At 37.8% G+C, this 27123-nt stretch overlaps 2 protein-coding genes across 2 annotated transcripts; one reads left to right on the forward strand and one right to left on the reverse strand.

Moving 5' to 3' along the window:
• Positions 1-8827: 8827 nt before the first annotated feature.
• On the forward strand, positions 8828-10501 carry LOC311167418 (trace amine-associated receptor 7a-like; the record flags this gene model as incomplete). Its single annotated transcript, XM_084228390.1, has 1 exon — positions 8828-10501. Exon 1 carries the CDS (start codon positions 9470-9472, stop codon positions 10499-10501), a length of 1032 nt encoding a protein of 343 aa, XP_084084516.1. The 5' UTR covers positions 8828-9469.
• A 9751-nt stretch (positions 10502-20252) lies between these two features.
• On the reverse strand, positions 20253-21288 carry LOC311188451 (trace amine-associated receptor 6-like; the record flags this gene model as incomplete). Its single annotated transcript, XM_084259559.1, is given in 2 exon segments — positions 20253-21048; positions 21050-21288. Coding segments are annotated over 2 exon segments (1035 nt in total).
• Between the last annotated feature and the right edge of the window lie 5835 nt (positions 21289-27123).

Genomic DNA, 27123 nt, shown 5'->3' on the forward strand with positions numbered 1-27123 from the left:
CTTCTTTAACTGAATGCAGACAAGGGGCAGAGCCTTTCAGGAAGAATGTATGATCTTGTGGGAGTGGGCTGTGTGGTGATATGACTATGTGGGCATGCTGCCAAAGCGGTGTGGTTTAAGTGGAGTAGAAAAAAAAATTTAATTTGAAAAGAGAGAACAGCAATCTTTTCCTATAATATTTCTATTATAAGAGAGCAAAGTCATCTAAATGCTAATTGCTTAAGTCAAAGCTCTGTGCAAATATTTGGCTCCTCATTTGTTATTTCCTTGAGACAATTGTCATAGAGAGGTAGAGGGAAAAGAGCACTGTAGTCAGGATTTCTGGGTTTTTGTCCTAATTCTGCCACCAGGTCAATCCTCAGCAATCTTTTTCTCTTTCTTCCCTTACAGAGTCATCACATCTACAAGGTTAGGGGCTTGTATGTCTGCTCTCTAAGACATTCTTAAGTTCATATATAAAATGTTGTTTGAATACTAATTTTGCATCAATTTGTCATAATCACAGGCCAGTCTTTGGAGTATCTCTTTATCAGAATATTCTTTTAAAACTTCCTGTCTCCTGGGAACACAGTGACCAAGCAGGTTTGTAATCTTGATTTATCCATTTCAGTGATGACTGAGAAAATGTATTTGCTATATTGCTGAAGGAATTTCCCTTTCTTTTCCTGAATAACTGAAATGAACTGAAATAACTTGAAAATATGTGGAATAGTCTGTAAAATGATAATGACTCACATCTTACCACCTAAATTTTTACTCCTTTTCTGAAAAAACAAAAAAAAAACAAAACAAGAAAGTTAGACCTGCTACCTTTCTTTCTAAGAACATCAGTACATGATTTCCTTTGGAAAAGCAAGTCATGCTACATGCTTGTTCTGAATTGAAACAAATATCTCTTAGGAATTATTACTGGTCAAGTACTGACCCCTTCATTCATAGGCTGCTTCTTTTCTTCCTAAATCTTTTCTACAAGTGTCTCTTCACTCTACTTCCACATTTCTGATGGACATTTTTTTCCCAAATTAATAATTGCATTGGAAAACTTATTTATAAATTGATTTGAAGCTTCTGATTACAGATGTATAGAGAAATATAGATAAAATATAGATTGGTTTATGAAATCAATCAGTAAATAAAGAAGTAATTCCTATTTTGTGAATGAAGTTACCTGAAGTAGATTCATTCCATTTATTCATTTTTTTTTTTTGGCTAGAGAGATAACTTCTACATTCTTTTTTCTAATTAAAAATAATTTATAAAGATATTTTCAATGCATTTGGAAAGCTTAAATTTTCTTTGAAAGTAATAATTCTTTCTTCTCAATATTACTCTGTAATATACACAAATGGTAAGTCATTACAGCTAAAATAATATATTTGGTATGTAAACATACTTCTACAAAACAACAGGTATAACCCATATAACTCTTAGTCATTATTAGAAATTAATTTTCAAATGAATTGTAAATTAAAAGATATCATAGTGTACATATATAGTTTTGAGACATTAAGGAACCAGGAACACTGTGCCCTAGATATAGCAATAAATATAATTTTTAAAGTATAAATCAGTCATAACTTTAAATAACACAGTCCTGGAAATGAATTAATTGTCAATTAATTGCTTTTCTAGAAATGAATTCACATCTGTTCTCAATGCACTGGGCACAGCACTGGCAGTCCCGAAAGTAAGAACACTCAGCTACTTTACAAGGTGGAATGCTTTGTGTTAGCCACTTTTCACAAAGCTGGAAATAATTCTGCTCTTTCACATCTTATGGCTTTCTGATAGATAGGTTAGTTGCATTAGTCAGGATAGACACCAGAACAAAGAGAGGGGAAAGATGGGATGGGAGGAAACTAACATTTACTGACAGCCTATATTGTGGAGCATCTCACAGGCCATGCTCACTGGGGCTGGTGAGTGTGGGGGACACTCATCAACCTGTGTTGCAGATTAGACGCACAGAGATTCAATAATTTATTTTCTCCTCCTTATTTGAAACCCTTAATGTATTTACTATATCTCTTTGGTATTAGGAAAAACTGTGCAGCTTATAAACTTTTGAGTAAGACTAACATCTAGCTACATCTAGCTGGCAGGAGATTGGCTTTTAATGAATCATTGAAATGTGAGAGCATGAGTGTCGTGGCTCAGTGCTTATATCACCAGTGAACCCGAGGGGAATGAGAACAAAAAAAATCATATCCTTAGTGGACACCACAAAGGGGAGCAATGTGCGTGTGTCGACAGGATCGAAAGCCCAGCTCCTTCATCTTTGCTATGAGAACAGGATGTAAGAAGCAAAATGTGGCGATCAGAAAATCTGTTTAGGCACTTGGACAAATGAATGTTTTTGTTTGTTTATATTTAATGATATTTTCCATGAAGTATGAGTATAATACCATAGTATAGAGGAATTTGACTTTTCTGGGAAAATAGCCTTCCTTCTTTTTTTCTAACAGAGTGAGAATTAACTAAATTAAAACAAATATTTCTAAACTTTTCTGCCATGAACTTTTTTGGTCCTTTGGTAATGACTATGGAAGCACTCTCAGAATAAGACTTTTAAGTGGATAAAATTAAAAACAGAATGATAAAGTAATGAATTTATATTGAAATACAATTATCAAAGTATCTTTTAAATAACCAAGTTTGCAATATAATCATAGATGTGCCTCTTTATGAAAGCATTGGGTGAGAACTTGCCAGGCAGGTGCAGGACTAATTTCAAAGTAGTGATAAGCAATAAAACAAAAATCTCATGATATCTGCAAAAACTATATTGTGATACATATTTGTTTCTACTGGTGATAAAAATTAGAAGCTGTGCTGATATAGGTACAGTTTTTGCCTACATTCAAAATACAAGGAATTCTCCATATTTCAAATAAGATTAGTGAATATAAAGACAATATTTCCCCTGTAAAAGTTTATGAACTCTCTGGTTAATGAGTCTTCTTTAATGCAGACGTCAGGATTAGGGAAAAAAATAATAACGATACAAAACACAACACAACAAAACAAAACAAAACAAAAACAAACAGTTATAAACCAGAGACAACCTGCAGGGGAGGAGGAGGGAGAGGGATCAGAGAGAGGGAGGGAGGAGCACAGGGGACTCTGGTGATGGTGCACAGGTGCAAAAATTCTGTGGGGACTACATTGGGAGGTGTGGGGGTGGGAGGAGCAAACATTGTTTAAAAATGAACAATGATATAAAAATATATATATAAAAATAAATGTGGACATCAGGGCAATCATCTGAATGTGACAGTTTTGTCATCAAATGTGAGCAGACAGCAGTGGCAGTCAGACCTCACCCCACTGTGCAAGGTCTCCCTCCTGATCCATGCTTGTCCACAGCAAGAGCATGCCATTGAGAAGTGGGTCAACAAGCACAATCATTTCTTGGTATTTTGACACATGCCTAGAATGTTCTTGTCTTTTAAAAATCTTTCTGTTTCACATAAAAAATCAACATGGTCTCAAATTCCTGCATAGACTTTTTTATTTTTTGTATGAACTGGGCCCTTATTTTTCTCTCAATATCTCGCAACTTAATTACATCACTTTAATACAACTTAGTCAAACTAGTTTCCAGATTAGCCAAGCTGGCATGTGTGGGTAGAAAATACACATATGTGTATGAATATAAGTACACATATGTGTATGAATATAAGTACATGAAAAAATGCCATGTAAATTGTTGAGACTTATGAGCAGTGCAATTTCCAGAACAACAATCCCTTTGTATTGCATCTGAATAGCTTTTTTCCATTAAGTTAGTTCTTCAATGGTTAATAATAGCAAATGTTCATTTTTGTTCATGTTATGTGACAGCAGCTCTGCTCCCAGCTGCAGCTAGCCATGGGTCAGTTCTTCACTTCTTGTTCTAACACCAGAACTGAAGGTGATGACCCTAATGACACAATTAGTTCTCATGACAGAGAGCAGTAGTTCAAGAGGTGGGCTAGAGCTCATAAATTCATTTAACTCTTCTGTTGGAACTTGGAAAGAGCCACATTGATCCATTTTTGTTTGTTTGTTTTTTAAAGGGATTTGCAGGCTTTTTTTTTTTTTTAAAGATTTATTTATTTATTTTATACAAGAACCGGGGTACAGGCCAGATGCGCGGGAGGGCTAGAGGATTCACCAGAGACAGAGCGTGGAATAAAACAGGCAGACGGACCGAAATACACTGCTGAGGGGAGCAGCAGGCAAGAGAGGAGAGTCTGCCGCGCCATGTGGGACCCTCGCCGGGCCGACCGGGATGGAACCCGCTCTGCAGGCTGCGGACAGCTTCACAGTGCTGTGCTTAACCGCCTGCGCCACCAGGGGAGGCCCTGACCCATTTTGTTTTGATCAAAGCAAGTTCCATAGCCAAGCCCAACATCAGCGGGCCTGGGACATTTGACTCTTTCAAGGGAGTAGGTGCCAGGGACATTACAATGGGAAAAGAGCAACAAATAGAGATGGGAAGAGCGGAAGAGAAAATCTCAGTGGCTTCTTGTGATGGCTGTCAATGGCCAGGACTGAGGATGGTGAATCCCTCTAGTTTCAGTTTGGCTGCCACCAGAGTTCCAGAAAGAGCTTTGCAAACTGTAAGAGTCTGCATAGCCAGACGGAGCCTGATTCTCTTACACACTCTAAGTCCCTGTTAGTGACCTCCTGATTCTTCATGCTCCTGAAGAAATACCATTGCAACAGGGTGGTCCCCAGGAAAGGGGGAGGTTCCCTGCCCCACCCAAGGGAGGGTGGAGCTGAGCAGGAAGAGGAGAAGCTGCAGAAGAGACTGAGGAAGGAAGCAGGATGGAGCCAGGAGACCTGGAGGAGGCGACCCTCTCTTGGGTGGGGCAGGGAACCTCCCCCTTTCCTGGGGACCACCCTGTTGCACCATCACTTTGGTCTGGGACATGCTGCTTGACCTGTTGAGACTTCCATGGCTTTTCTGACAGGAATGCACAATGGTAAACATTTTAGAAGCTTCCTTTAAATAATTAGTAAGAAAAGTGACTATGGTGATTGTGGATGGGTGAACTGGTGGTGGCAATTTCATGGGGACTACACCTGAGAAGAGAAAGCATGCATTGTACAAACATGAAGAATGATGTAAAAAGTATATAAATTTAAAAAACCTAAAAAAGAGCAAAATACATGTTGCACATAGAATACTTAAATACACTGGGGAAAAAAAAAACACCCACAAGGAACATAAGCTGACAGAAGCCATATTGTACTCTCTGCCTCATTACAGCTCACTGGTATCTTCCCGAAAGGAACTTATACTCTCATCTGCAGCCCCAAGTTTTGTGACTGTAGCTCAGCAGCACCTCCAGTTCTGCTTTGGTGGCAGTGGGTCTTGCACAGTTCTGTACATATTTGCATTCTTTAGGAATTACTGCCTGAAGGTCTGACTTCTAATTAGTTGGAAGCTAGGTGTTATCCCAAAAGAGTCTTCCCTATAGAGCAATAACTAATCTTCAGTGTCTAAAATCTAAATAAAATAAAATAGGGTGGCCCTCCCTAGTGGCGCAAGGGGTTGAGACACAACCTAGGAAGCTATCAGCAGCCACCACAGCGTGAGTTCCATCCCGGGCCAGGAAGCTACCCACATGGCGCAGCAGACCTCTCCTGACTCATCTGCTGCTCCCCTCAGCAGTGTATTTCAGTCACTCTGCTTGTTCTGTTCCCCACTCTGTCTCTGGTGAGTCCTTTCACCCCCCACGCCTCTGGCCTGTACCCCAGTTCTTGTATGCATAAATAGATAAATCTTTTAAAAATAAAATAAAATAGGGTGCTTGTAAATTGTTATTAAATAATTTTTATTGAAACAACATTGCATTATAAATTAAATGAGCTTCAGATATCCATCTTTATAAGTCAATATTTATATATACTATATTAAGTTCACCAACGAAAGTGCACTTTTATCCTTCACTATATAACTGATTCTTTTTGATCAACTACTCACTTCACTGCCACCTTTGCTTCTAGTAGCCAGTAATTATCCTTACAATCTAAAAGTTTATTTTTGTTTTATTTGTGATAGTTGTTTGTTTGGTTTCACTATATATCACACATGAATGAAATCATATGGTGCTTGTCTTCCTCCATCTAACTTTTTTCACTAAACTTAATACCTCTAGTTTCATGTATGTTGTTGTACATGGCAGGATTTAATCATTTTTTTTAGCTGAATAGTATTCTATTGTGTGTGTGTACATATCTATATATGTCTATCTATCTATCTATATATATATATATCTTCTTTATCCAATAACTTAGGTTGTTTTGAGCTCTTGGATACTGCAAACAATTCTTTGAAAAACATGATTGTGCATATGTCCCTTAAATTAGTGTTTTTTATTTTTTAAGTCAACATCTGAAAGGGGATAATCACTTGATATGGAATTTCTATTTATAATCTAATTTAATTTACTGAGAAATCCTCAAATTGCTTTCCATTACCACTGTACCGATCTATAAACCCACCAGCAGTGTACAAGGATTCTCTTCTCTCCACATACTCTCTGGGACATGTATCATGTCTTATGTAAAACAGTCATTCCAACAGGTATGTGATAATAATTCATTGTAGTTTGAAATTGCATTTCCCTAGTGATAAGAGATGATGAACATCTTTTCAAATACCCACTGGCCCTCTGTAAGTTTTCTTTGGAGAAGTGTCTTTTCAGATCTTTATGCCCACTTTTTGACTGCGTTATATGTTTTTTATTTGTTGAATAATATGTGTTCATTATATATTTTGGATATTAATAGTCTGTTGGACAGATGATATACAAATGTCTTCTCCCATTCAATAGTGTATCTTAATTTGTATGCAGTTTTCTTTTGCTGTGCAGAAGCTTTTTAGTTTGGTACAGTCCTATTTGCTTATTTTTGCTTTTGTTTCTCTTGTCCTTGGAGCAGAGACCCCAAAGACACTTTAAAGATCAGTGTCAAATAACATATGCCTGGGTTTTCTTCTATGTATAGTTTTAGAACTTACATATAAGTCTTTGATCCATTTTGAATTAATGTTTGTGTAGTGTTAGATATTGGTATTGTTTCATCTTTGTCTATGTGGCTGTCTAGTTTTCCAAGACCATTTATTAAAGAATCTTTTTTTCTTTTACTCCAGTGTGTGACCTTGGCTCTTTTTTTCATGACAGTGGCAAAAGTGAATTTAAAATTATGCTAAAATGAGGCCATGTGCCTAAAACAATTTTGGAAAGGACAACAAAGTAGAAGACATATAAGTTGTCTTATTATAAAGTTTCACTCAAAACAATAAGTTATTGGGCCTCCCTGGTGGTGCAAGGGGTCAAGATGCAACCTATGAAGCTCACCACAGCCACTGCAGCACGAGTTCGATCCCCGGCCAGGGAGCTACCCACATGGCACTTCAGACCTCTTCTGACTCGCCCGCTGTTCCCCTCAGCAGTGTATTTCAGTCAATCTACCTGTTCTGCTCCCCACTCTGTCTCTGGTGAATCCCCTCACCCCTCCACAACTCTGGCCTGTACCCAAGTTCTTGTATGCATAAATAAATTTTTTTTTTATTTTTTTTTAATAGAGGCATGCTTTTATTTATTTGTTTTGCTGGTTTGTTTGTTTGTTTGTTTATACATGCACTGGGTACAGTCAGAAGCGCGGGAGGGTGAGAGAATTCACCAGAGCCAGAGCGGGGAGCAGAGCAGGCAGAAGGACCGAAGTACACTGCTGAGGGGAGCAGCGGGCGGCAGGATAGGTCTGCACGCCATGTGGGACCCTCCTCCGGTGGCCGGGGAGCAGCCGGGGATGGAACCGGCGCCGCAGAGGCCACGGGCAGCTTCGCAACCCAGCGCTCAACCGCTGCGCCACCGGGGAGGCCCCCTTTAAAAATATAATAAAGTATGCTTTCAAGGCAAAAAGTTGATTTGAAAAAAATCACCACAACTAATTCATAAAAAAAGTTGAAACTGAGTTTTTTCTAGAACGCTAGGAGGAAAAGGAAATATGTCACTGGTATAAATACAGAATTAGGGGCCTCCTTGGTGGTGCAAGGGGTTAAGACACAACCTATGAAGCAATCCGCAGCCTCTGCAGCACAAGTTCGATGCCCAGCTAGCCAGGGAGCAACCCACATGGTGCAGCAGACCTCTTCTGACTCACCCGTTGCTCCCTTCAGCAGTGTATTTTAGTCAATCTGCCTGTTCTGTTTCCCACTCTGTCTCTGGTGAATCTCACCTCCCCCATCAAACCTCTGGCCTGGACCCCGGTTCTTTTATGCATAAATAAATAAATCTTAAAAAAATTAAATTAAATTAAAAAAACAGAATTATAAAATTACAAAATCCACATTAAAAGTATTCTTTCATTATATTATATATGTAAAATTTTAACAATGGTTCCCATTTAGAAGCAGAAAATCTTAGTTGGAAGTGCTTCTACATTTCCATGAAGAAAACAATTATATACCATAACTTTTCCAAATAAGAATTACTAAAACTATTTTAATAATGAAATGAAATTAAAGCTTTCATGTGAAATGGAATATTCCAAATTTTAATATACGATGAGTCTGCGTTTCATTTCTTTAACACGAACTAATACTGGAATGGATAAAACAGCTTATTTTTAAAGAGCTGAGTGGTCTTACAAAATGAGTGGTCTTACAAAAATGAATATGCAAACTTCATTAATTACAGGGTAAGCAACGTGTCTCTCACAAAGGGGAGGGGGCACAGTGGGCTATGGTGGAGGCTGAGGGAGCCTTGGCGATGCAGTGATGAGCCTCTAATGAGGTGTGATCCTATGTTTTGCTTACATACCTTGTAAACCACTGTTACCTTAATGAAAACAAAACAATATGGCCTTCAAATTCTACAAAAGTTTTTAAGGCCAGACACTGTACATTTTTAATTCTAAAAACTTGAAAGGTCATCAGGAAACTAGATAAACATAACGTCATTATTAACAGCTTTATTTCCACACCTTATACTATGGGGATTCAAACTTAAGGGCTTTGTGTATTTGGAATCATTTAGTTAGTTTCCTGAGGGGACAGAATGTCCTGGGCATTATCCTAGCTCCAATAAATTAGGAAACAAACACCAATAAAATGTGGCATTCATGCGTGACCATGTAACAGCTCTTTGAAGATCTGTGCTTCTCAGGTATGAAGGAATAGATAATGCAAAAGATGTATTTTATAAATTTTAGATAAACTGCATTTTATGCAATGATGAAAATCAACTGCTTATTCATTTGGAAGTGAATTATTTTATGAAATGAAGATACAGATCAATTTCTAAACATGAAAATCAGGATCTGCAATTACAAAGAAACAGGGATAGGATATACTGGCCATTACTAACGTATTGTGTATATCTTTTTTTTTTTTTTTTTTTAGGGCTTCTGAGGTTTGGAATGACATTGCAGCCATAGAGAAGGACAGTATCTCCAAATATCAAAATAAAGCATCATGAGTAGTGACTTTCCCCCTCCAGCAGCTGAGCTGCTGTGCTATGAGAATGTGAATGGATCCTGTATCAAAACTCCCTACTCACCAGGACCCCGCCTGATTCTATACACAGTGTTTGGCTTTGGAGTTCTGCTGACTGTATTTGGAAACCTCTTGGTGATTATTTCAATTCTTCATTTCAAGCAGCTGCATTCTCCAGCCAACTTTTTGATCGCCTCTCTGGCTTGCGCTGACTTCTTGGTGGGAGTGACTGTGATGCCCTTCAGCACAGTGAGATCTGTGGAGAGCTGCTGGTACTTTGGACAGAGTTACTGCAAATTTCACTCTTGTTTTGAAGGGTCCTTCTGTTATGCCTCTATCTACCACTTGTGTTTTATTTCTCTCGACAGGTACATTGCGGTCACGGACCCTCTGGTGTACCCAACTAGGTTCACTGTATCTGTCGCTGGCATGTGTATTGCCTTCTCCTGGCTCTTTTCAATTATTTTCAGTTTTTCCCTTCTTGGTACAGGTGCAAATGAGACTGGGCTGGAAGATCTAGTAAGTGCTCTCACCTGTGTGGGAGGCTGTCAAATTGCAGTGAATCAAAACTGGGTATTGGTAGATTTTCTATTATTTATTGTTCCCACCCTTGTGATGATAATTCTTTATGCCAAAATTTTCCTTGTGGCAAAGCAACAAGCTAGAAAAATTGAAAATATGGCCAATAAGGCTGAGGGATCATCAGAGAGTTACAAGGAGAGAGTGGCCAGGAGGGAGAGAAAAGCAGCAAAAACACTGGGAATCGCAGTAATAGCCTTTCTGATTTCGTGGCTGCCATACTTCATTGATTCAATAATTGATGCCTTCCTAGGCTTCATCACACCCACATACATATATGAAATATTGGTTTGGTTTGGCTACTATAACTCAGCAATGAACCCTTTGATATATGCTTTCTTTTATCCTTGGTTTCGAAAAGCAATCAAACTAATTGTTACTGGTAGAGTCCTGAGGAAGAATTCCTCAACAATAAACTTGTTGCCTGAGTAGCTTCTGGTTTCTGATTGGGGAATTTGAAGATAGACTCACAGTGGTACATAATAAGGTGAAAAGAATCATAAGTAAGATTTAATAATCAAAACAATTGACTTATGCTTCAATATTTACCCAAACAAAATTCAAGCCTACCATGCTTTAGGAAATATTAACACTCATTTGTAATGGAAACAGTAAAGTGTTAGAGCTAGAAACTCCTGGATTGTAATATAAACTCTGCCTTCTTTTTTAAAATATTTTATTTTATGTAATTCTTACATCATTTTTCATTTTTGCACAATGTATGCATTTTCATTTTGGATGTATTTCCCATACAATTGCACCCTTCCCCCTTATTAAACTCTGCCTTCTTAGTTGTGATCTCCAGCTACTTAGTTTTCTCTGAGTGTCTCTGTTTTCCTATTGTTAATCTCTCCCTTGTAGTATACTTGGGAAAAGTTAAGAGAATATATATAAATGATCTAAAATGTTTTTGTTATTGTAAATCCTCACTTATTACTTTGTACTGAAATTCAATCCATGGCTATATCTTTTCTCTGTTACTTCGTAGTATTTTTCTAATGTAAATGCAACTAAAAGATTCTTAAAAGACAAGCGGGCTCCTTTCTCAGAGAGGGTGAAGGCTTTATTCTGTGTTGTCTGGGGTCAGATTTGCAGATGCACAAATGTGACTTCAGAGTCAGTTAAGATAGATATATTCACTATGATATCATTTTAATCACGTACAATGGGAAATATAACTGAATATAATAATTAATGAATATAATAATTTATATTCATAGGTTCAGTGAGCTTTTTCCTCATGTCTGCTCATAAAATTACATCAGAGTTCAAAAATTTAACCAGTGAGTATATACTTAAAGCAAGGGCTTAAGATTGTCATTGTTTGTTACCATATTTGAGAACTGATCTATGATTTATTCACTTAAATTGTACATTGTTCGAAGAATTCTTTACAGGGACTTACTAAAATGTGTAACTTAAAATGTGTTCAAAAGAAAAATGAAAAAAAAATAGAAGGCATAAAATGAAACAGAGACAGAGCTGGAAAATGTATTCCTTGTGACCCACAAACTTAGTTCCAAAGCAAAACAGGGAAACTAAATTAATTATGCAAATCACATTGGCTAAATTCCAGTCAGTTGTTTCAGAGAATTGTTCTGGTACTAAGACTAGAGGACACTGTATGTATGTACAATATGAATAAATTACTTGAGTCTATGCTAGATTTAGTTGTATCATAGACATAAAAATTTTAAAATTGAATTATATTTAAAGTCACTCTAGATTGCTCATTGTACAAATGATTGTTCAGTTCCAATATGAAATACCATCAATTTATTTCGTTTCTAGTGGTTTCAGTACAGCACTTTTTCTAACCATGTCCCAAAGCTGTAGAATAATAATATTGCCTCATTTTGTGACAAAATGTTTAAGAAATTTAGTGGCTATCATGAAATTTCTGGATTCAAGTAAGTCCTTCTAGTATTAGATCAATGCATTCTTAATTTATTTTTCCTTTCTTAGTAGATTTCTATTATACTAAGCAAATAATCTATCACTTCCTTTTCCAGAACAACATACTGTCTGTTCATTTTTATGTGTTTGAATATTGAGAATTTTGATTATTAAGAAGCAAGCTATGCCACAGTATTCTATTCTGTATACTACTCTGGTGGTGTGAGCACTAGTTAATTCGCATTTGTTTCAGTGAATGCTTATTGAGTGGTTCAGTGCACAATACTTGGGCCATGAAACAGAAAATTATAAAATAAGATCAATTTAAATATAACAAACACTTAGGCCTAGGACTGCTTTACCTGCACTCATTCACTGGATCTTCACAACCTATGAGTGAATGCATGTTGTTATTTCTATCTTACATGAGGAATCTGAGGATAAAGAGATGTGCACAAGGCTAAAGTGGCATATTTCTTAAACAACAGGAGCAGGATGCACATGAGGGAGTCAGAAAGCAGGGAAAGAAAACAACTTTGCTCCCCTCACATAGGAGACTATGTTCCAGCCACTCTACTTAAGTCAGTGAGAACAATTTGGAGCACAAGATCTCTACACATATTTCTACAAAGGGAAGATATAATCATCATAAAAGAAAATAGAAGAAAGCTCTTTGGGTTTTGGGGATATTGGAGGGAGTAATTAATTTCCTATAATAACATTTTAATCAATAGTGGAAAATCATAGATTTCTGCACATGCATATTTCTTATTATTAAAATAGTATTTTATTGAGAAGAACTTTTTCCTTCTTAGGTGAGTGGGCACTCCTTCAGATAAACTGTATTTTAACTGCTAAGCAGGATCGATCTGCATAAGAAGCAAAAACACAATCTTATTGTTTTGTGCTATTGATTCATTTGATTCCTTTGCTCACTGTCTCTGAATAATCCATTCGATCTTTTAAACATTGTTCAAATTGAAAACAGCGGTTAACTTTTTTCCATGGATATTATTAGTTCATTTGTATGAGTAACATTATGATTATGGTTACAAATTTTATGCTTCTTTTTTTTTAATAAATTTTATTTTTATATTCCCCATACAATTGCAATCCCCTTATTTTGACCCCAATCCCTCCCTTCCCCGCCCCTCACCCCCCATAGAGTGTCTCTTGTTCATAGTTGTTTGACAAATTTTATGCTTCTTTATTTGCAACACATGTATTTTACAGTAACTTGTTTTTATTTTATCTTTAGTATGTACAAAGGTTAAAGAATAGAGATTACAAGTGGATTTCTATGTATCCTCCTTTCTGTTATGCATAGTTGTTTTCCCCCAGAGCCATTCCTCAGCAAAATGTCTCACAACTTCTTCTTTATACCTCCAGTGTGGATCTAATATTATGCTTGGAAAGAACAAAATAATCAATAACGTTTACTGAACAGCTAGGTATTTCCTTTAAATATTTAATAGGTCTACATAGAGCAAGCATAGAGTTTCATATTAAGAAACTATGATTCTTTGTGGGTCATTCTTTATCCATATGTGGATATGATGCAGTTGATGTTAATTTGTGCCATGAGTGTTACCATTATGTAAATGAGTTTTATTTGAATTGACATCTGGAAAGGGCCTCCTTTCCTAATTGTAGCATATTTGTAGAAAAATATCCTCACCAAAAATGTTTTATTTTTCACCTCTCCTACTATCTGTTACTAAAATGGCATGCTAGACTCACAAGATAATAGAGCTGAAAGTTCTTTTCATTCATTTGTGAAATATGAAGCAATAAGACAAAGGAACAGTCAAAACTGAACCAAAACAAGCCCTGGAAATCTGACTGCAGAAATGAGGCTACTAGAAAGCACTGTGTTGGGGGAACAAAAAGAATAGGAGACCCAATGGAGTATGATGGAAGATTATGGGTGCTTTGGTGCTGGGCTTGGTGTGACAGGCATCTGAGAGGTATGAAACCACACTCCTAAGTTGTGTACAATGTTGTAAAACAACATCATCAAAATAAAAAATAATACAATTTTAATAAACAATTTAACCTAAATCACCTTTCTCATTTTTGTTTATTTTAATTTAGTTATGATTCTTTTACTGATGAATCTTTGATTTACAATACCATATCAATTTCAATACAAAAATCTATGGTTTTTATACATGCAAACCACTAGAAAAGAGATTAAGAAAACAATCAAAAGGGATAAAATACCCAGGAAGAAAGCTAACCATTCTTGTTTTAATGCAGAAAACAGCTTAAATAAACTGAGCAAGATCATACAACCAGAGTTTCATGAATTCATGTAGGGAGCTAGTCACACTGCAGCCATGTCCAATCGTCCACCGGTCCTGCATTGGTCCACCCTTATTTCCTTCAACGTGTGGTCACAATACAACATTCCCTTCCGAGGATGTCCTTAACCCCTCCCCCTTCCTTTATATATAACTTGCCTGGTTCTATAGATCCTTAGCTGTCTGTGTGTGAGTGTGTGTGTGTACATATATATAAATTAGATATATTGGTTGTGTGACCTCATGCCAATTGATATTGATGAACAGTTAAACACTTTTACTCTGTTTTTGATTGGTTACCTATAACCTTTAATACAAAGAGCCAAAAATATGAATATTTCTTTTTCTATCCTCTCATAAGCTAACTTCTCACTTTGGCACTGGAAAGAGCCCAGAGCACCATTAAAGTGAATTTCTTCCACCTTTCTCATAATGAGGAACGTCTCACACTCTTAGTCATTGGGGAGATGATGTATTAACTGGAATTTGAGGATTATCTTAGAGAAGTTCAAACTTGCAACCCGTGTGTCAATTACAGGTATGAGACTGAAAACTTCAGATGATGCAAGACAAACAAAAGATTGCTTCTGAATTCTGCTTTTTTGTTAGAATCATTATCCTTGTGAAACATGACTGTTGTCTAATCCTGCTCGTTATTGGATGTAAATGCATTTCCTCAACATGGTCTGAGAGCAGGACAGGAAATGTCATATATGTGTCTTTAGGAGCCTCTAATTGCCATGTCATCTCAGCAAGGACTTGATGCACTTTAGAGACTCAGCCTAAAACTGAAAATATGCAATAACTTGGAAATACAGGACAAGCTTTTTCTTTTCATAGTAGACACTCAGGTTGCTTTCTCCAGGTAACTGACTCTCTGGACATGTCAGATGAATTATCATTCATTTTTACTCTCACTGTTTTTATGCCTGGAGTTGACCAGATGTGTCTCTCTTTTGTTTTGAGGGGAATAATAAAAGGCTTTCCTATAGAAACAGTCACCTATATTATTAAAAATACAAATGGGGGCCTCCCCGGTGGCCCAGCGAGTTGAGCGCTGCGCTGTGAAGCTGTCTGCAGCCTCTGCAGTGCGGGTTTGATCCCAGCAGGCCAGTGAGGATCCCACATGGCGCAGCAGACCTCTCCTGTCTTGCCCGCTGCTCCCCTCAGAAGTGTATTTCTGTCGTCTGCCTTTTCTGCTCCCTGCTCTGCCTCTGGTGAATCCTCTCACCTTCCTGCACCTCTGGCCTGTACCCCAGCTGTTATATAAAAATAAATAAATAAATCTTTTAAAAAAATAAAACAAATAAAATTAAAATAAAAACGGATCTGGATAGTGGATCCTAGAAACTTGGTTTCAACATAATGAACTTGACAAAAATTTGGAAACCAGCAGATAGTGCCTTTGTTACTTCAAGACACAGAAACAGCAGCTTTAAGTGCAGAGAGTACTATTATATACTATGACATGATAACGTAAGTGTATTTTATTAGGGAACACTTTTATAACATAACCCAAAGGACAGTCCTGTAAATAGAATAAACTTTCCATTGCAATCATGTTTTCTATTCTTCTTCTTTTTCTCATTTTTCTCTGAACAATAAGAAGTTTGCCATAATCCACCACTATTTCCCCAACTGATATTTAGACACAATTTTTAGGGTTCCAAGACACTAAAAAGTGTATGTTTGGAGAAATAGCTTTATAAATGTATTTGCTTCTGTTTAGGTTCCAGCACCTTCCAGAAGCCTTTGCCCTTGAGGACTCTGCTTCCTAGTAGGGGAAGTAATGAGGTGGGCAACCTCCTTGTTCTTCCTCATGGTTTTCCTCTTCCCCAAATCCCAAAGATCATCAGATTGTATCACTTCTGCCTTTCTCAGTACTATCATTCACTAACTCTGGTTTCCTTCTCCCTTAAATTCATCTTAAATTTAATACCCAGCACTCTGTCATTCTCTCTAGCACTGCTTTCTGTACACCAACCTGGAAGACACAAACACTTACTACATTACATATTAAATAGCTTGTTTCAGAAAATTGACTCCTATGGAATATAATGTTATTAAACCCTTATCACATCTGAGATGACTATGGCCTGAGAGGTTAAGAGTTGGGGAGATTCTGGATTCAAAGTTGTATGAACACCTGAAATCTGATCCTCTTTCAGGCTCATGTGTTCTAGAACACCAGCAACCACTATCCTTTCACTTCTCATCTGGTGGATGTCATACTCACCTCCTCACCCAGTTTAAATACCATCAACAAACATTTTAAGTCCCTAAAATTGAAGCTAAAGATGGAAAAGATCGTAACTGGTTCTCATGATTTTTGTTAATAGTTTGTCTGTCTGTCCATCATCCATCCATCCATCCATCCATCCACCCACTGACTAACCATCTACCTGTCTATCTTATGCCATATTATTATCAATTATAGTATATATCTATTCTATGCCATTTTGTATGATCAGTTAATATATAATTACTGAGTTCTTATAGTAAGCTAAGTCTTTTCTAGTCTGTTTTTTATTATACATCTCAGTGGTGGGTAATATTTCATTCATTTTAGAGATGAGTAATCTGACACAGAGAGGCTCAGCAGGTTATCTGACATGACATGACAGGAATTGTCCTCCGTGCTTTCTGATTCAAACCTTGGTGCAATCTTTCTTTAAGGAATTCTCCTTATCTACATTTTCCCCTTCCACATTATACCCAACTTATCCACTATAGCTGTTGACTACTCTTCAAGAAATGACATAGTAGTATTATGGAAAGTTGAAGTATGACTCTTGCTAAGTTCCACAGCTTCTGAATATAGCAAATGGTTAACATTAAGTGGGAAAGTTGGAGGATCTTAAAGATCTACTGCAAAAAAGCAAAAAAAAAATGAAAATTCATTTATCAATATTGCATGTACATCCTCAAATATATTAATCACTTAAAAATGTTGTTACTAAACTATATATTAATCACTTAAAAATGTTGTTACTAAACTACTAAACTATATTATTGCAGCTACAAGTTAGTTTCATTAGGTAAGAAAAAATATACCAGAACACATATTCAAAAGATGTTTTCTTAAAAAAAAACCTAAATCTTAAACAAGGCAAACCTGGTTTCAATGCACAGGTAAGAATAGAAATGTTTATTGGCAATGTTAATTTTAACACATTTATTTAATTCCTTGCTCATGTACCCACACACTGTCTATTGTACATACAGTTACACTTTGAGAACACATATTTAAGTACATACATGTATGTGATCACATCACAGAGTTTTATAAATGGGGTCAGAGTTTTTGGTTTTGTCTTGTGTTTAGTCAAAAATAGATTGTGGCTGTCTTTCATTGTCAATTTACATAGAACTTCTTAGTGTTCTTTAATTGTTTTTATAACATCCCATTACTTAAGCAGAATTTTTTTTTTTTTAATCTTGACCCATGTTGATCTATTGTTTTTCTCCAGGGAAAAACAGCATTGTTAATTGTAGTCATCATCTAGTACATTATACTCCTAGTACTTATTTATCTTATAACTGGAGGTTTTCAATTTTTTGACATCTATAAGGAACCAGTTTTGATTTTGTGAAACATATGAAGAGAGATGTTAAGCAATATTTTTCTAAAAACTTATATATGACAACACATTTTGAGTAATATATTATTTTTCCATAATTTATGATATAGTTTTTAAAACATTTATTTTTATTTATTTATGCATACAAGAACTGGGGTGTAAGCCAGAGGAGCAGGCAGGTAAGAGGATTCACCAGAGGGCCTCCCCGGTGGCGCAGCGGTTGAGCGCTGGGTTGCGAAGCTGCCCGTGGCTTGGCGCCGGTTCGATCCCCGGCTGCTCCCCGGCCACCAGAGGAGGGTCCCACATGGTGCGCAGACCTCTCCTGCCGCCCGCTGCTCCCCTCAGCAGTGTACTTCGGTCCTTCTGCCTGCTCTGCTCCCCGCTCTGGCTCTGGTGAATTCTCTCACCCTCCCGCGCTTCTGACTGTACCCAGTGCATGTATAAACAAAACAAACAAACAAACAAATAAATAAATAAAAACATGCCTCTATTAAAAAAAAAAAAAAGAGGATTCACCAGAGACAGAGTGCGGAGCAGAACAGGTAGATCTACTGAAATACACTGTTGAGGGAAGCAGCAGCGGGTCATGTGGGTCATCTCCTTGGGGTCACGCATGTGGGTCACCTCCCTGGTGGGGGCTCAAACTCATGGCGCAATGGCAGGTGATAACTTGATAGTGCTAAGACTTAACCCCATGAGGGAAGCCCCAGGATATAGTGCTTTTTATTTTATCATAGACAAGGTATAAACTTTGGTCAGTGTTGTTAGAAAAACAGAAAACTGCCTTCATAATGACTGGAAGGAAAGGCAATAAACCTTGTGGGATGAGAAATCAGTCACATAAAAGGACAATCACTGTGACAAAAATTGCATGATCTGCTCATGGTTATTCCCACTTATAAAATATCCCCAAAATATATTACATGAGCCCTTTCCTGACTATGAAACTATGGCTCAGAGCCCAGTCTCCATGAAACAAGCTGCTCAAAATAGAAACAAAGTGAACAGAGAAAGACAGGGAATAGAAGACTTTACATGGAACAATGAGCCCTTTGAAAGTGAAAGAAAGATAAGCCTGGTGGAAAGGTAAGAAGGCACAGAACATCTGGAAGAACAAAATAATTAGCAACTGACAGCAGAAAAGTGCATAGATTCATGTCCTTCATTATTTAGTACATAAATTTCTATACAATGTCAAGACGTTCACTAAGAAACTAAAAGCATAAAGTTTATGCCATTGAAATTGAGGTACCATTTTTTTTAAAGATTTAATTGAGGTACCATTTCTCCTCCCTATTTTAAATATCATTTCATTGTACTCTGTTCATTAAATGAGCTGCAGTTTTTCATATCACAGTTATTGGAAATGCCAGTGTATTACCAGATCCATTTCACATTTTTCAAATTATCATTTGAAATAGAACATTATAAAAAAATTTTAAAAATGGTTGATGAGCTATCTTTTAATACTTGACTATATATGGCAAGTTTTAATACTCTCTAAGCTAAGGATAAACTAAAGTTAAATCAAAAGAATAGAGCAGTTACAATAATTGAATGAGCAAAATAGCTCTTAAACATAATAAGGTGTTATAAACCTTCCCTTCCACCACAAATTAACAAATGAATCAATCACTTTTGTAATCACAAGAGCAAAAATGCCATATTGTGATCCATAGGGTTTAGCGGCTTTGCTTTCTCTCTTTGACATACTGGTCTTTGATGTGACTCTCTTTTCCATCAATCTTTTCAATATTTTAGTCTGTCTTCTAATTACAAAGTATATTTCTTACAGAATCATCTAAAGAAAGCCAGAAGTAAAAAAAAAAAAATAGAAATTTCTTCATATCCAAACTTAATTTATGCCAAAGCTGACAATTGTTTATGGTGCACTGTTCGTTCCTCTGCCTCTACTCACAGGCACCCATGCAGAACATGGCAGTGCTGTATGCAGGGGGCAGGAGACAGGAGGTGGATGCTGGGAGAATTCCTAACACAGAGACCAAGCAGACATTATATGCATTTGATTTAATTGCTACCCAAAGTACCCTGGGGGGAAAAAACCAATAGCCAGGTGAAAACTATTCAGAGATTTTTGAAATGAGAAGAAAACTTTGTAAGACAAAGAGGAAAGGAAATCAAAGAATCAAAGATGTTTTCAGGATACAAAGGGGATTTCAAAGGATTACAGGAGAAATAGAGGGAAGTCTCTTTAAGGGTATGCTGATCTCAGAAGCAAATATTTTTGAAGAAGTGACAGGGAAGTGCATATTCTAACAAGAGTGAAAAACAATGATATATCCTATTAAATCTGAAGAGCAAATTTGATTTCCCTTCAATTGTCTTTATTTAAAAACTCTTTTCAATTGGAAACTAGAAAGTTACGTTCCTAGAACCACTTGCTTATGTTTGTCCAGAGAACAAATTCATAGTTGCTGAACTGTCCTTGAAAATCTTGCCACTCACAATAACCTTTATGGCTTTCCTAAACCACGGGTAAAATAAAGCATAAATCAAAGGGTTCATGGCTGAGTTATAATAAGCACACCAAACACAAATCTCATAAATATAGGCAGGAGTTATAAAGCCCATAAAGGCATCAACTAATGAATCGATACTATATGGTAACCATGAAATCATGAATGCTATCACTGTGATGCCCAAGGTTTTAGCTGCTTTTCTCTCTCTCTTGGCCACTCTGGATTTATAGCTGTCTGATGATGACTTTGTTTTGCTACCAGTATTTTCTATCTTCTTAGCCTGTTGTCGAGCCACCAGAAAAATATTACCATAGAGAATTATCATAATAAAGGTAGGTATAAAGAAGGCTAAAAAATCTATCAATACCCAGTTTTGATTTACAACTACCTGACAGCCTCCTATACAGTTGACAGCTCTAGATAATTCCTCCAGCCCGTCATCATAGGCACCTGTGTAGAATACAGCACCGCTGTACACAAGGGGCAGGATCCAGGAGATGCTGACGCACAGCCTAGACACAGACACCGTGAACTTGGTAGGATATATCAGAGGGTCAGTCACAGCAATGTACCTGTCGATGGAGATGAAGCTCAAGTGGAAGAGAGAAGAGTAACAAAAGGCCACATCACAGCAAGTATGGAAAGTACAGAAACTTCGCCCAAAGTACCAGCAGCTCTCTATGGACCTGACCATGCTGAAGGGCATCACAGACACACCCAAGAAAGTCAGCACAGGCCAGAGAGGCAACGAGAAAATTGGTCGGAGAATGCAACTGCCTGAAATGAAAGATTGAAATCATCACCAGGAGATTCCCAAACACGGCCAGCACAGCTCCCAGGCCAAAGACTGCATACAAAATCACCCTGGGTCCAGGGGAGTAAGGAGATTTCACACAGGATCCGTTCACGTTCTCATAGCAGAGCTGCAAGGCTGCAAGCTGGGACGAGTTGCTGCTCATGATGTTGCAGTTTGCATTTGAGAATTCTGTTCTTCTTAATTATAGCAAAGTATATGGGAGTCTAATTTTTAGTATTCCTGGGGAAAAAAACATAAACACACCAGAATACCTGAGAAAATTAGCAGATACCATTACTAATGATTTTCTAATTTTCTATTTCTAAAGCAAATGGAAATATTTTATACTAAATTAAAATACAGCAAAAAATGCATAGTACAGTTTTACTGGTGTTAATTTCAACTGACTAATGCCTGGTTCTCATATTTGATAAAAATTCTCATTGAGTCATGAAAATATAGTTTTATTTTTACCTCCAGAGTTCTTCTTTGCAACAGGCAGTGGTTTGGAAAGTAATTATGGAGTTGAAGGATCACTTCCTTTTATCTTTACCTCTATGTTGTGGTCCTGCTTTATTGCACAAAGCACACAGTCCTTCCAGATTTAAGTAAGTGCCAATCATTGGGATAATCCTTAGGTGGAATCCCTACAGAGCAAGGTGTGAACTTGGATGATTATTTTCAACATTGATTATTAACAGTTATTCTACAACACACTGCTCTTACATTAAATTCTGTTAGTCATTATGTCTTTTAAGGCAAAGATTTCTTTTTTTCTTATACTTGAACCTCACTTATTTTTAATTCTAAATTTATACCTTATTGGATTTTTCTTATAGACATAAAGTGAAAACAATGAGAGTTAATACTTAGCATTTTCTCTCTTGCTAAGAATTATTTTTTGCATCTGTATTGGCTACCAGCAAGCAGAAAATGTAATTTAAGTACAACATGAAATCAATTAAATACATTGTGCAAAAGCATTTTAAAACAACATAGTACTTCAATGCACCAGTGTTTCCTAGATACTACTGTCCCTGCTAGGGGAAAGCACATCAGTTCTCTTTTCAAGGCATTTTCATCAGAAATAGATCTATAATGTGTCTTCATTAGCATGAAAAAAGGGCAGTGTACTCTTGTGTGTACTCTTGACTGCACAATCATTTGCGGTGCCAGATGATACAACTTTCTGTTTCTGAGCTAAAAACGATTAACTGGAATAAAGACCAGTGGGAAATAGAAACACTTTTTTTCCTTTTTATAATTTGCCTCTTTTTGGAATATTGGAACACCGGAAAACAAGGAAAAATATTATCTAACCTTCTAAAGAAGGATTCAAGACTTCCCAAAACAGAGATGTGATCTGTTAGTTGTGAACTTGCTTTAAGTTATAAAGTCTGTAGATTATGGTGTTAATCCATTTTACCTTCTGATTGCCATTCCAAAAAATAAGTATTCATAACCCATAATCTTTCAGATTCCTGGAAGTCTGATTTTGTTAAATAATGTTATTTGCTTTCATAGGCAAAGGTCTAGGATGAATTTCTCCGCTTTAATACCAGTGATATTTGAGTTCTGATAACACTTTAATGGGGGGCTTTCTTCTGTACATTGAAAGTTGTCAGCAGCATCAGTTTTATTAGGTACCAGTAGATGCCAATAAAATCTGCCCAGTTGTGAAAATCAAAAATTGTCTGTTTTTTTTTTTAATTCTTTCTTTCTTTCTTTCTTTCTTTCTTTCTTTCTTTCTTTCTTTCTTTCTTTCTTTCTTTCTTTCTTTCTTTCTTTCTTTCTTTCTTTCTTTCTTTCTTTCTTTCTTTCTTTCTTTCTGATTTATTCATCCATTTATACAAGCACTGGGTACAGTCAGAAGCACAGGAGGGTGAGAGAATTCACCAGAGCCAGAGTGGGGAACAGAACAGGCAGATTGACGAAGAGGTACACTGCTGAGGGGAGCAGCGGGAGGCAGGAGGGGTCTGTGTGCCATGTGGGCCCCTCGCCCGTGGCCAGGGATCAGGGATTGAACCGGCGATGCAGAGGCTGCAGGGAGCTTCGCAAGCCAGCGCTCAACCGCTGCGCCACCAGGGGAGGCCCTCAAAAATTGTCTCTTGACGTTGCCAGAATTCCTCTGAGGATATAATTGCTCAAGTTACCAAAAGTAACTCGTAATATTTGCTGCTTTGGCTAGAAAAATAGCTTTATATCTCCCTCCATTACTTGTCATTTGTCAATTAATTCATCCATTTAATAAATATTTATTGTTTCAGGAGCCAGCTTTAAAATAATGAACAAAAAGATATGATACCTAACCTAATGAAGTTTGCAGTCTCGAGAGAGGGAAAAACCTAAAACAAGAAAATGAAGAAATTGATGTATGGATACAAAATTGTAAAAAGTATTAGAATGTGAAAGGTAATAACTTGTGATAGTACAGACAGCACATAGACAGACAGGTGTAAATAAAATGGGCTTCCTACAAACAGACTAAGGTAAAACTACAAACAGAATAGGCTAATTTACTGCTTTAAAATTATAGAATTTCTACATAATATGTACTAGGAAAAGGGAAAGAAGGAAGAAGTGAAACAAAAGAGTTGGGATTTTCAGACTTTTTCTAACAGAAGAAAATAATGCCAAGGAAATATGCCAAGTAGGGGCGAGGGGGGTGGGGGGGTGGAGAAGCCAAGCTCTGGTGATCTAAAATTGGAACAAAGTGGGAGGCCTAGAGCCCTGTGGGAGGTCAGGAAGAACCTTGTTTGAACCCTAGATATCCATAAATTGGTTTATAAAACAAAGAGCTAGATATCTTTCACTTTTTTATCAGCTCTGATTTTCCATTACTCTAGCTTAGCTAACTCTTATGATAAGCCATCAAGATTTATACCTCTTCCTCTTTCACCAGCCCTCTACAACTTTCAGGACCCAACTGGGACAGGTGTAGAAATGCTACTGGTATAACAGATTCAAACCAACTTGAGAGCATTAAATCTTTTGAACAAAAACATGAGAGCAAGATCTGAAACCAGCTGCTTTGATGGACCTAACCATCTCTAAAATACTATCAAGAGCTCAGAGAGCCTCTCTAACTGATTTGAATATTTAAAATGTATCTTCAAAAAATAATCAGTTATCTAATCAATTGTACGGAAAACTGAGAAATTGATGTATTTATTGGAAAGTGTTTAATTAGAGTTAGAAAAAGAAGCAGAAACTGTTAAAGGAGCCGCCCCTGAACCAGTGGGTAATGCTCATGGCAGCTTCATAAGAGCTCTGGAGCTTGTTACTCCACCCCCTGACTTCTTAAATGAGGTCTGCTGGGAAGTAGGGGTGGAGTGGAGCCGCCAAGCAGACATTAAAAAGACTGAGCAGGGCCTCCCTGGTGGCGCAGGCGGTTGAACGCAGCCCTGTGAGGCTGTCCGCAGCCTCTGCAGTGCCTGTTGGATTCCCGCCAGCCACAGAGCAGCCTACATGGCGCTGCGGACCTCTCCTGTCTCACCCGCTGCTCCCCTCAGCAATGTATTTCAGTTGCTCTGCCTGTTCTGTTCCCCACTCTGTCTCTGGTGAATCCTCTCATCCTCCCGCGCATCTGGCCTGGACCCCGGTTCTTGTATAAATAAAAAAGAAATCTTAAAAAAAAAAAGAGCACTGGAGACTGGTCTCTCTTTTCAACATAGGTAGTTATTTCTTGCGCCCTATCTCTGCTTGGCATCAGATGGCATCTCTTTCCTGTAGCTCCTTCTTACAGCTGTCCTGCCCTGTGGACTGAAAGTGCAAGCTCTGGCTTGTATCTTTGTATCTGCTCAGTAGATGGCGCCAGCTTTCACGACAGTCTCTGCTAAGCAAATGTTATCTGGAGTAGAACAGGTAGCATCTAGCAACATGTTGACCAATAAAATTCCTTCTCCCCTCTCTTAGCTATTCCTGATCTTACTCCTCTATATAAATAAACACTTTGTGTCTCTCTCTGTATATCTACTTTGGGTCTTTCTTGTATTCTGAAGCATGCTGGTAAAGACTCACAAACTGGATCATTTCTTTTTTTAAAGAATTATCCCTTTATTATAAGATTTGTATTTATTTTATTTATTTTTGCATAGAAGAGCTGGGGTGTAGGTCAGAGGTGTGAGATGGGGGGGGGTTGAGAGGATAATACACCAGAGACAGAGGGCAAGACAGATCTACTGAAATACACTGCTAAGGGGAACAGCAGGCAAGACAGGAGAGGTCTGTTGTGGGATGGGGGTTAGCTCCCTGATCAAGAATCGAACTCAGTCCACTTAGACCAACACGGTGGTAATGCTGAGACTTTAACCCCTGGACCACCAGGTAGGCCCTGGGTCATTTCTTTTACCCTCAGGATTGCTCCATAATAAAACTAAGGGGGATTTGTTTGCATAACTAGGGATTCTGATTCTCAGAGTCAACAAAAATGCGTCTAAATTATTTGGTGGTAAAAACTGAGCTGTACTAACATGAAGTCATTTCTAGAGCTCATTTCTTACCACTCTGTCTCGATATTCATGATCTGCTGTAGGAGCAGGAATGTAGTCATTTGCTTCACATACTTCACTAGTATATAGGTATATGCAAAATATGAGGATGTACCTTTCAAATTTTAAAATCCTGATTTCCAAAGTCGCAAAGATCTCAGATAAGAAATTATAGCACTGTCAATTACAAATTCTAGGTTTTGACCCAGTGAACCTGAAGCTGAGGTGGAGTGAAAAGTGAGACCCACTAGGGAGAGGTTTGCAAGGAGATTGGATGCATCTAAGCACATGGTCAAGGCTATGGACTCTGAACACATATCCCTACACTTGAATCCAAACACTCCCCAACTTCTTAACCTTGCATGCTACAACATCTCATCTATGCCATGGGAATAAGAACACTGTCTTCCACATAGTATTATTATGAAGACCCAAGAGCTAATTTTCTTTCTTTTTTTTTTTTTTTAAGAAGGCCCGTTTATTTATTTATTTGACATTTATTTATATTTATTTATACAAGCACTGGGTACAGTCAGAAGTGCGGGAGGGTGAGCGGATTCACCAGAGCCAGAGTGGGGAGCAGAGCAGGCAGAAGGACCTAAGTACACTGCTGAGGGGAGCAGCGGGCGGCAGGAGAGGTCTGCGCGCCATGTGGGACCCTTCTCTGGTGGCCGGGGAGCAGCCGGGGATCGAACCGGCGCTGCAGAGGCTGCGGGCAGCTTCACAACCCAGCACTCAACCGCTGCACCACTGGGGAGGCCCAAGAGCTAGTTTTCTTAAACAAGTTACATAATGCATAGTGCAGCATGTATTTATGTTTTACTGGAGACTAGGACAGCATGCTGGTATTATGTTTAAGGTGAAAGAAGGGAAAATGACACCATGGTAAGTGGATGGCAGTGTTGAAGAAAGACAGGAGTGACACAGTCTGAAGAGCTGGGGGACTTGGGGAGGAGGGAGATGTTCAATACCAAGAAGCAAGGAGCATGCCTACCTGCTCACTCTGCTTGCTAGGAAGCAGTCTTCATGTGAAAGTCAGGTTTCTAGAAAGTGCTGGAAGTCTATAGAAGGACTCATGTTCTAAACTTAAGGCTCAGTAGTTCTTCATTTTAGTGTTGTCTTGGTACTCTAACACAATTATATCACAATGTCAGTGTCTAAGAATCACTGTCCCGTCAATTAATATTTTCAATTTAGCAAAGGGGACATTTTTGGCAAATAAGACATATATTATTCCTTTTTTTTAAAAAAGATTTATCTTTTATTTATGCATACAAGAGCTGGGGTGTAGGCCACAGGTGCGGGGGGTGAGAAGTTTACTAGAGACAGAGTGGGGAGCAGAACAGGTGGATCTATTGAAATACACTGCTGAGGGGAGCAGTAGGTGAGACAGGAGAGGTCTTCTGCACCATGTGGGTCAGCTCCCTGGCCGGGGATTGAAGTCGTGTTTCAGTGGCTGCAGAGAGCTTCATAGCGCTGAGACTTAACCCTTTGTGCCACCAGGGAGA

This window comes from Talpa europaea (genome assembly GCF_964194135.1).
Source record: "Talpa europaea genome assembly, chromosome: 2".
Lineage (NCBI taxonomy): Eukaryota > Metazoa > Chordata > Mammalia > Eulipotyphla > Talpidae > Talpa > Talpa europaea.